General features: G+C 47.4%; 1 protein-coding gene and 1 pseudogene across 1 annotated transcript; both read left to right on the forward strand.

Annotated features, from left to right (window-relative positions):
* The window catches only part of LOC124663426, a 19,280-nt pseudogene extending 9,988 nt beyond the window's left edge, over positions 1-9,292 (forward strand).
* On the forward strand, positions 3,230-5,113 carry LOC124668423 (putative pentatricopeptide repeat-containing protein At5g52630). Its single transcript, XM_047205568.1, has one exon. It carries the CDS (start codon positions 3,230-3,232, stop codon positions 5,027-5,029), a length of 1,800 nt encoding a protein of 599 aa, XP_047061524.1. The 3' UTR covers positions 5,030-5,113.
* Positions 9,293-11,059: the final 1,767 nt, after the last annotated feature.

An 11,059-nucleotide genomic window follows, 5' to 3' on the forward strand; every position in this document is an offset into this window, starting at 1 on the left:
GCATGATATATAAACATTTATCATAAACATAAAGATATAAATAATAATAACCACTTTATTATTGCCTCTAGGGCATATCTCCTTCAGTGTGGTTTTCTATTTCCTAGGGGTGAGCTTGTCTCCGAGGATCGCAAGGCTTTCCAGAGCGACCTGATGAGATTGCGCCATCGGTTCATTGGATGTTGGCTGATTGTTGATCAGGTACGCTGCAAGGTTGGCTGTTGCTCCCTCGATAGTTTTGGGCATGATCATGCCCGTCGTGTCCATCGTCATGAAAGAGTTTGATAGGTTTGATGTAATCTTCCTTGCATCTCCTTCCGAGAGGTGAGGGACACGCGGGCAATACCTCCCGGGTCCTTGGTTGCTTTTGGAGGCGCTTCCAAGGGAGGACAACCCCCTTGTCATTCGCTCGACAGATCGGCTGCATGTCGTCCCCGATCAAGGTCCGGTTGCTCCTTGGCCAACCAAGAACGATTTTCTCGAGGATGATGTGATAAGCGTTGAGGGTGCCGACAGATACTCCGATAGGGAGGCTAGTGTTATTTACTATGGCGTGGCGAGCCGCAACCCACTCTTCTTGGCTGACATCGAAAGTGCTATTGGCGTTGCTGCTGCTAGCTTCAGCATCCCATCGCCTATCACGGTTGACGCACGGAGTGTGCTCACCCTCGGAGATCTCGCCTTACGCATGAGAGTTGATGATAGAATAGATTTGATGGTGAACCGCTCATGTTGGAGCTATGGAGGTCTCGTTGTCAATACTTTCTTCATCGGAGGAGTATTTGGCGCTGTAGATGAACGGTGAATCCTTCGAGCCGAGTCCATGCGTGGTGTCGCAGTTGAGGCAGTAATACAATGTTAGATCCAATGATCCGAAATTGTCAGACCCGACGGATATGGAGGACATGGTGCGACGTGACGATGATGATGACGGAGATGCCGGAGTCGACACCGATGATGCAACCGATAGATCGACCGCGATTGGTGATGAAGTAGTAGATGTAGCTATCGATAAAGTCGAGGTTTTTGTTGCTCCAGGAGCGATCGGGCCTGGTAACCGAAGGACGCCCCCAGAGTCAACGCGGAAGTGGACGCTCCCGAACGTCATGTCCATCCCGTCGCGAAAGCCTGAAAAGGCTGAGCGCGTCGCGTCGGTGTGCGGCGTGAACTCGAAGGACCCAAAACGAATCGAGTTCCTCGAGTTTGGCGATGATAGAGCCGATGGTGTTGGTGATGTCGGCGAAGATGTGGCCAACGTGAGCGGAATAACCGATGAGGTGCCTTATACCAACAGTCTTCCCACAGACGACGCCAATTGTCGAGGGAGCTCCTCGGCAATGCCCACCATGAGGGGCTTAGGGATGACGGAATCCTACGGGCTAGCACGAGACATCAGATACCAAACAAACGGGGAGAGAGATTTTCCCATGTAAGGGGCCCTCGATGAGGTAAAACCCTTACTTCCTGCTTGTCTGATCTTGATTTGTCGAATATATCGGGTTACAACGGGGTAGCCGATAGGCTTGTTATGGTTGAATCGACGAGAGGCAAGGATTCTAGGGTTTGTGCTCTAAGTTGCGGTGGTTCTACGTACTCTTGTTCTGATGTTCGGCGAGGCCCTCTCTTGGCCTTTATATATAGCAGGCCAGGCCCCGAGAGTCTTGTCCGAACTCGATTAGGTTACAATGAAATCTAATCTAGTCTTTCCATTATTGACGCCTTCTTGCCTTGTCCATCAAGAATCTGTCTTCTGGTAGGTCTTCTTCGTTGGAGCGTACGCACGGACCCACCTTGGTCATTGGACAATCTTCATGGACCCCTAGTTGGGCCAAGGGAGGTTGACTAATGTCGGGTACCCGAAGGGTAATGCCCACATCAGCAACCATGGCCGCCAATGCAACTGGTGAAGCAACAATCATCGATGATGATGATTCAAGTGATGAAGGCAAGAAGAGAAGCTCCACTCCTCACTCGGTTAACAATGCAAGGAGGAATGTGCTTGGTAGGAAGACCACCAAAGATATGAAGGGAAAGAAAGCCGGAAATTATGACATTTCCATTGCTATGGAAAGGATTGCAAATGCAAGGTTGCAAGCAAATGAAGATAGGAAGGTGGCAAGAAACTTGGAGAAAAAGGCTATGGATGCTATGGAGGCTCGGAGAGCCGCTTTGGAGGAGAGGCTAGCCGCCAACGAGGAGAGGAAGTTGGCTTTGGAGGAGAAGAAGCAAGCCAATAAGGAGCATCTACGCCTAGTGGAGGAGGAGAGGAAGCTCTTCTTGATGGATACTTCCAACTTGGATGAAAGGCAAAAGGAGTACATCAACCTTGCTCGCGACGAAGTGTTGGCCAAGAAGAGATTATTGGTGGCCAACATAAACACACCCACAACCGGCATGTTTAGAGGAGGCATGCCCGCCATGGGAGGCATGGCCGGCATGGGAGGCTTTGGGGGCATGGCCGGCATGGGAGGACCAAGCAATGGAGGAGTCTTCGGAGGGACTATGGGAGCATCGGTGAATGGTGTGTATGGGGCCATGGGAGCACCAACGGGAGGATTCGTGGCCTCTATGGATCCTACTATTCCTCCTTCAAGTCAAGGTGTCGATGAAGAAGAAGCAAAAGATGGAAATGACTTGAAAAATCCCGAAGTGTGAGATTCTATATTGCATTTGTGATATGCAAATTGTGTGTTGCACTTTGTGTCCATTTGAACCATATGTTGTGTATGGTTGTTGAACTACGTCATGTTATGTGTGGTTCTTAAACTATGTGATGTGTGTGTTGCACTTTGTGTTCATTTGAACTATGATAGATTATTTGTTTCATGATTTATGTGAGTATTTGATCTTCTTGAATGCATAGTAGTGTATCGAAGTTGTTTTCCGTCGTCGCGCCGGTGGAGGATCATTTTTTGCGCCAACGGTCGCGCTGTATTTTAGCGCGTCCGGTGGAGGAAATTTTGTCGCAGACGCGTGATATACTTTTACGGTGCGAACGTAGCTCACTTATACTAGCGCACAAATGAAATATAGGCGCGTCACTGATTGGAGATGCTTCTAAGAGATGGTGATGCAAATATAGGACACTTGGCACAAATATGCATCACTAGTTCACTACCCAAAAAAATTGTTGTGGTGTGCAGCCGGTAAGACCAAATATTGCAGCATGTACTTTTCAAAGAGGCGACGGTCAAGTCGATCGAAGTGGACCTGGAGACTGTAGTCTGCGATGCCTCCGCCATTGCCGCCGCTCGGCGCGGCTCCTGCGTGCGCGCGGTCGCTGGCGGAGCTCCTGGTCGCCCTCTCCGCCGCCCGCGCACTCCCCAAAGGGCAGCAGCTCCACGGCCACCTCCTCAAGGCCGGCCACCTCCCCGCCGCCGCCTCCTCCCACGCGCTGCTCGCCCACCACCTCCTCACCTTCTACGCCCGCTGCTCGCTCCCCGACCTCTCCCTCCGCGCCTTCCTCGACCTCCCCGCCCCGCCCTCCGCCGCCGCCTGGTCCTCCCTCATTTCCTCCTTCGCCCAGAACGGCCTCCCCGCCGCCGCCTTCCACGCCTTCCGCCGCATGCTCGCCGCCGGCGTCCCACCCACCGACCGCTCCATCCCCTCCGCCGCCAAGGCCGTCGCCGCCGCCGCCGACTCGTCGCGCCCCGCGCTCGCCCCGCACGCGCTCCACGGCCTCGCCTCCAAGACGCCCTTCGCCGCCGACGTCTTCGTCGGGTCCGCCCTCCTCGACATGTACGCCAAGTGCGGCAACCTCCCCGACGCCAGCAGGCTGTTCGACGAAATGCCGGACCGGAACGTCGTCTCCTGGTCCGCGCTCATCGGCGGCTACGCGGACGCCGGGATGCACCATGCGTCCCTGCTCATCTTCCGCTCCGCCCTCGCGGAGGCCGTGCAGGTCAACGACTTCACCGTCTCCTGCATCGTCCGCGTCTGCGCCGCGGCGACACTCTTCGAGCTCGGGGCTCAGGTGCACGCCCGGTCCATCAAAACAGCGCTCGACGCGTCGCCGTTCGTCGGCAGCTCGCTCGTTTCGCTCTACTCAAAGTGCGGCCTCGTCGACTGCGCTTACCGGGTGTTCAGCGCAGCGTCCGAGAGAAACCTCGGGATCTGGAACGCGGTGCTTATCGCGTCTGCGCAGCACGGCCACACCGCCATGGCGTTCCAGCGTTTCACGGAGATGCAGACCGCCGGGTTCCGCCCCAACTACATCACCTTCCTGTGCCTGCTCAGCGCGTGCAGCCACGCTGGTCTCGTGGACCAGGGCAAGCGCTACTTCTCCCTCATGAAGAAAGAACACAGCATCGAGCCGCAGGCCGAGCATTACGCCGCGATGGTCGACCTGCTTGGCCGCGTAGGACGTATACCTGAAGCGCTGGACCTTATTGAGTCGATGCCCATGGAACCGCCTGACTCTGTTTGGGGCGCGCTCCTCATGGCATGCCGCATGTTCAAGGACGCCGACACCGCGGCGATCGCTGCGAAGCGGCTCTTTGAGACTGGCTCCCGCAGCTCTGGCGCGCACATGCTCCTGTCAAGCACGTATGCAGCTGCGGGAAGGCACGTCGATGCAGCGCTCGCAAGGAAGGCGATGCGTGATGCGGGCGTGCGGAAGGAGACTGGACTTAGCTGGCTTGAGGCTGCAGGGGAGGTGCATACCTTTGTGTCCAACTGCAGGAGACACCCGAGAAGCACCGAAATCTATAGCTTGCTGGAGAAAGTAGGCGCGAAGATGGAGGCCGCTGGTTATGTGGCAGACACCGCTGCGGTGGTTAAGGATGTCGACAGGGATGAGAAGCGTGCCACGCTGGGGTATCACAGCGAAAGGCTAGCGATTGGGTTGGGGCTTTTGATTGTTCCGGAAGGCGTGCCGATCCGAGTTATGAAGAACTTACGAGTGTGTGATGATTGTCACAATGCAGTTAAGTATCTCAGCAAGTGTACTGGAAGAGTTGTGGTTCTCAGAGATAACCGCCGGTTCCACCGGTTTGAAGATGGGGTGTGTTCTTGTGGGGATTTCTGGTGATATATATCCTGATCCACAACATTCTTTTTTCACACAATGCCCTTCTTGGACATTTGCTTCATATGGATTCATCAACACAGAGTCTTTCACCTGGAGTACATTGTTTTGATAAACGGATCTATACCAATTCGGAAGCTGGTATGATGAGTCATAAAGTTGATTTTCGCCCAATAGTAAGGTGCTGGATCCAGTTTTAATTCTGTTTAGAAACTTTGCAAGAAGCTGGATCACTTTGGATGACGATTCTTGAATATGGTATTTGGCCACGTAATGCTGTTTTATATTCAGGCCAGCATGACACTAGGCTCTCTGCTTTGCAGTTTTTATACAGTGTGCCTTGGATCCATTAAAGCCTGAAGGGTAGCATTTTTGCAGAATAGTTGGATAGCAACTCATAATTTCATTTTTTGGCTCCTGCCAGCATGCAATGGTGCATTTTCTTTCACGTGAGCTGTCTCAGCGGTTGTGATGAACAATGACATCAAAACTCAAAAGAAAAGTTATTTGATAAAAGTGCCAGCGAGGCCGATCTCAAAAGAATACAATGGGTTATTCCATATCTCAAAAGAAAAGTTATTTGATAAAACTCCCTTGCATCTTTGGGAACTTCCATATCCTTCCTTTACAAGAATCTAATTCCTAATGAAATCAGCATCTGACCATGCCTTCCTTGTATCTTCATTATGATTGCCTACTTCAAGGTTTGAGGGATCTGGTGTATTTATCGCGCTTGTCTGGTAATCTGCACTTAGCATTGACAATTTCAACCCAATGCACTGCATACCATCAAAGAAGTGCTTCTCCAGTTCCAGTGAAACTGCAAAAAGTTTTCTCCTTTGGGATTGGATGCTGTCATCTTTATTCCTATGGTCAACCTCAGTTCAATGGTGAGATGGCTCTTTTTGTGCATAGAAGAATGGCTGACATATTGAAGAAGCTACCTAATGTTTCCTTTTTAAACGATCCAAGAGAAAGTGATGTAGTATAATAGTGATTTTTATTACATTATTATGATATTACCATATCTGTTACACTGTGAAAATAATGACCATTCAAAAATTCTCTATTTTTTACACTGATGTAGTGTAATACAGTAGTGATTTTGATTACTCCCTCCGTCCATTAATTGATGCGGAAGGTTCGTTTAAATTTGGATGTATCTATGCACTAAAGAGTGTCTAGATACATTTGAATTTAGACAAAACTTTCGACGTCAAAAAATGAACAGAGGTAGTACATTATTATGGTGTTTTAAAATGCTGCTCTATGCTCTGTGCTAAATCATATTCTTTGTGAACTCATAAAAGCAAAATCTTGTTCAATCAAGTTAAGAAATTCTTAAATTTCTTATTTGTGTATTTCTGAACTGATTTAATGTGAACTTATGGCATTCTTAGACATCGGCACATTGCTATGCCTGCTGGACATTGGTAGTACCTTTTGGAAGTGACAGGCAGATGCTGAGCTGTATTTGTGGCTTTACTTGTTGTGACCTTGTCAAGTTGTACAGTTAGCTTGTAAGATAAGAAAAACTTTGATAATGCAAGATTCTTGAACCATCTAGACCTGTCTTACTCTGAAATGGAGGGAATCCTCAGTGGAATGGAGTGACTGCTAAGCTTACCTTTTTCTTCTTACCTAATTCTTGTGGTTTGCCATCATTTTCACACAACTTTTTGGGATGACTGCTCTCAATAACAGTGAAATGATTGTTGGATCATGCCTTTCGAAACATAAATTTCAGCTGTTGTATGGTCATTGTTTATTAAGTATTGTTGTATATATATATTGATAAAACATGGGGGTGCAGATTTTAATATCAAAACTTTGGTTAGTCAACATGATCTGATGGATCCTTCTCGTTTGGCAAATGTCTTGTGTAGTATGATTGCATATACAATCACTGACACAATAGTCATCATAAAATCATGGGCTAAAAACACTGTCCATTGCTGGTCCAAAATGGTAAGCTCCTCTCTTCGCAGGCACACAGAGATATGGTGTGTCACACGTTATTTTGCCTTCCTAACTTTTTCAGGCTAGTGCTAGTTGGCATTGAATATGATGATTAATTCTCTTTTGGTCCTTATTTGATCCTTGCAAGCTTCTCTATGCTTCGAAGTCCAGGATGGATGGTTGCCAAGCCAGGCTAAAGATTTGGTAGGATTAGAGAATGACAGGGGAGCTCTTCTACATGCATATTGGACTGAAAGTTTAATGGAGAAGCCAGCAGGCTAGCATTCTTCCTATATATATGCAAGCGGAATAAGAAGTTGTGGGCTCTTGTAGCTTACAAGAAACAAAGCAACACAAGGAGAAATACTTCATGTCAAATACTCAAATATGAGTTCTCTAAGAGGGTTTGGAAATATTGCCAGAAAATGGAGAGAACTCAACGGTGTGAATTACTGGAAGGGGCTACTTGATCCTCTTGACGTCGACCTCCGGAAGAATATCATCAACTACGGTGAGCTCTCACAGGCAGCCTACACTGGGCTCAACAGAGAGAGAAGATCAAGGTACGCTGGGTCTTGCCTCTTCAGACGCAAGGACTTCCTCAGCAGGGTAGATGTATCAAACCCTAATCTATATGAGATTACAAAGTTCATATATGCAATGTGTACGGTCAGCTTGCCTGATGGGTTCATGGTGAAGTCATTGTCAAAGGCTGCATGGAGCAAGCAGTCAAATTGGATAGGGTTTGTTGCTGTGGCCACCGATGAGGGTAAGGAAGTGCTTGGGAGGCGGGATGTGGTGGTGGCATGGCGTGGGACAATACGGATGCTAGAATGGATGGATGACCTTGATATTTCCTTGGCGCCTGCTTCAGAAATAGTTCTTCCAGGCAGCGCTGACGACCCCCGTGTTCATGGAGGGTGGTTGTCTGTCTACACGAGTACTGACCCAGGGTCTCAGTACAACAAACAGAGTGCACGCTATCAGGTAATTCTTGTTATTCTTTATTCAAGCATCAGTATATCATGAAAGCCAATATTTAAGATTATCTCATCTTCTGAAGCAAACCACTAAATTAGGATGAATAGTTGATAATAATCTTTGTGCACGTGAAACCCCATTATCTAAATTAGTATATAGCTTATAATGATGCATGTGCTTGAAGTTAAGGTTTTCTTTCATTTGAAAAGTGAAGCAAAAGAACAAAAGGAAACATATTATTGCCTTGCCTATACTTGCTCGTGAATATTAGCCTGTCGGTTGTGAAAAAACAACTCTTGCTTCCTGTTTTCACCAGTGTTGTATTTCTGTGTTCCATCTTACTGTACTAAGGAAGCATCTTAATGTTTCAGATGTGGGATAATTTACGTATGTTCCATCTAAAGTGTAGCCTGCATAAAGACAATCATGGCACAACATAATGTGCATTTTAAAACAGTTTGGATTGCTGGAGAAAAAGCCATGATATTTTTTTAAAGAAATAGATGTTTAACTGTGTAGCCCATGCATGCATCCTCGCCTCATTAGTCAGGCATATTTGACGCCACTTTTTAGTTATATTCATCACGAGGAATTAGTCCTTCATCAAACTAACAAGCTTGTATCAGGTGTTGAACGAGATCAAAAGGTTACAGGAGGTGTACAAGCAAGAGGAGACCAGCATCACCATTACAGGCCACAGCCTTGGGGCTGCTCTTGCCACCATCAGTGCCACTGACATCGTCTCCAATGGCTATAACAAGAGCTGCCCGGTCTCGGCCTTCGTGTTCGGTAGCCCTAGAGTGGGCAACTCCGACTTCCAGAAAGCATTTGACGGTGCAGAAGACTTAAGGCTGCTCCGTGTTCGGAACTCCCCTGATGTGGTCCCAAACTGGCCAAAGCTAGGATACAGCGATTGCGGCACAGAGCTCATGATCGACACAGGGGAATCACCCTACATCAAAACCCCTGGGAACCCGTTAACATGGCATGACATGGAGTGCTACATGCATGGTGTTGCTGGGACACAGGGGAGCAATGGAGGGTTTGAGTTGGAGGTTGATCGAGACATCGCATTGGTAAATAAACATGAAGATGCACTGAAGCACGAGTATTCAATTCCATCATCTTGGTGGGTGGTAGAGAACAAAGGTATGGTGAAAGGCAAGGATGGCCGGTGGCATCTGGCCGACCATGAGGATGATGACTGATTTAGCCAGCCAGTTGGTCTTTTTACCTGACGCAATCATCACTGTGACAACCGGGCAACAAGTTGCAACTAGAAGCTTTGACTTAATACGCTAATAAAGCAAGCTTTGCTTGCTTAAAACAGGGAAATGTTAATCGTGTGCTGATTGTTTAAGCGAAGATATGTATCCTGTTCTGTTCGAATTCATAGTTTTCAATGATTTTATTTTGAATAACAATTGTCTGATGTAATCAAGACTCAAATTTGTTTAGCTGTGACTTTTTGACACCAATACAATGGGGAGTGGTGTTTTGAAACATGGGATCATATGCTCTCTATATTTCGAAATGTATCTTACACATATTTTAAATTTTAAAAAAATTGAAACAAAAAATTCGCACGTACATCTTCACGTGCTACGCGCTCACAAAGTCGTTTCATAAAAAATGAACTTATCATGTGACGTGTGTAAAAAAGACAAAAATCAGTGCTGAAAACAATACTTTTTACAGGATAAATTTTCTCTTTTTTACATAGGCCACAAAAAATATTATTTTTTCGTGAAACTTGACGCATACACATATATTATGGAGATGTACATGTAGAATTTTTTGTCAAAATTTTTCCACACTTCGAAATATGTTTTGTTGGTAGAGGGAGCATACGCACCCGGGAGCCGAATTGAATTTCCGCAATACAATTTTTTTTAGAATAAAGTGTTGCGTTTATATTAACTCACTGAAGCATCCACTACAAGAGTGCTTACAATACTAGCCGGTGGGACACCAAGCCAAAACCTATTAACCTTATTAATGCAGCCTTCTTTTGCTAATGCATGTGCAACACCATTAGCAGTTCTTCGTACCGCACGAATTGAGACATCAACGAAACCCTGAAGGAATTCCTTTATTTCCTCGATGATTGGTCCATGGATAGACCGATCGCGATCCTTCTGCCGCAGAACGACCCTCTGGACCTGATTATCCTTCGCAAGAATTAGTTCCTGTCGGCATGCAAGAAGTTCCTCACCTTCAGCATCAACAACTTGGATGAAAAAATGGCTGGCTCCCCCTTGGAAGTCTCCATGGTGATCCCCCCCCCCGCCTTCCGACTGATTGAAAGCGTCATCCGAATTGATCTTGTACCATTGTAACTCAGGTCGTAGCCAGTGCTCCATCACCTTAGTGGACGTCTTCAGAGATTTCACATGGATCCCATTCCACTCAACCGTGGTACAAGTTTGTAGCGCAATGGACTTCGGGTCCTTTAGGATCTTCGTTTCTCGAGCATCATTCCTTGCCTGCCATAAGTTGTATAACATGGTGAATATCCATGAAGTCTGATCCGCCGAGCTCTTCCCAATCCAATCAAGAAGCCACCCTTTTAACCCCGTATGGCATGCTAGTTTCTTCGGCGGGGGCTCCCACTTGTTGCCCGTCTTCTCGGCAAGGAAAGACCATGCCATTGCCGAATGGGGACATGTCCAGAGGCGATGTACCAAACTTTATGTTCTACCGCACGCTAGACAGACCAGCCATTCTTCACCAAACGCCAGACATGAACTTCGGTTTTTCCAGGGACATTAGCCGCCCACAGCGCCAACCATCCTTTATGCTCCGAACATGTTCTTGAGGACCCAATATTACCTCTTGCTGCTCTCTTCCTCTGAACAGCCAGGTGGTACGCAGATTTTCCCGAAAACACACCTGACTTACTGTGGTTCCAGGCTTGGAAGTCTTCAGCGCCCGCCCTTCCGATAGGGATGCGGAATGCAATGTTATGAACGCTATATGCTTGTTGTTTTTTTCTGTTCCAAACTTGTTGAATCATCAACTCAATAGACAAACTTCTTGGTAAATCAAGTGGCCCTAGACATTGATTGTCGGTCTTGCCTTGATATTATTTCT

This window comes from Lolium rigidum, chromosome 6, assembly GCF_022539505.1.
Source record: "Lolium rigidum isolate FL_2022 chromosome 6, APGP_CSIRO_Lrig_0.1, whole genome shotgun sequence".
NCBI lineage: Eukaryota > Viridiplantae > Streptophyta > Magnoliopsida > Poales > Poaceae > Lolium > Lolium rigidum.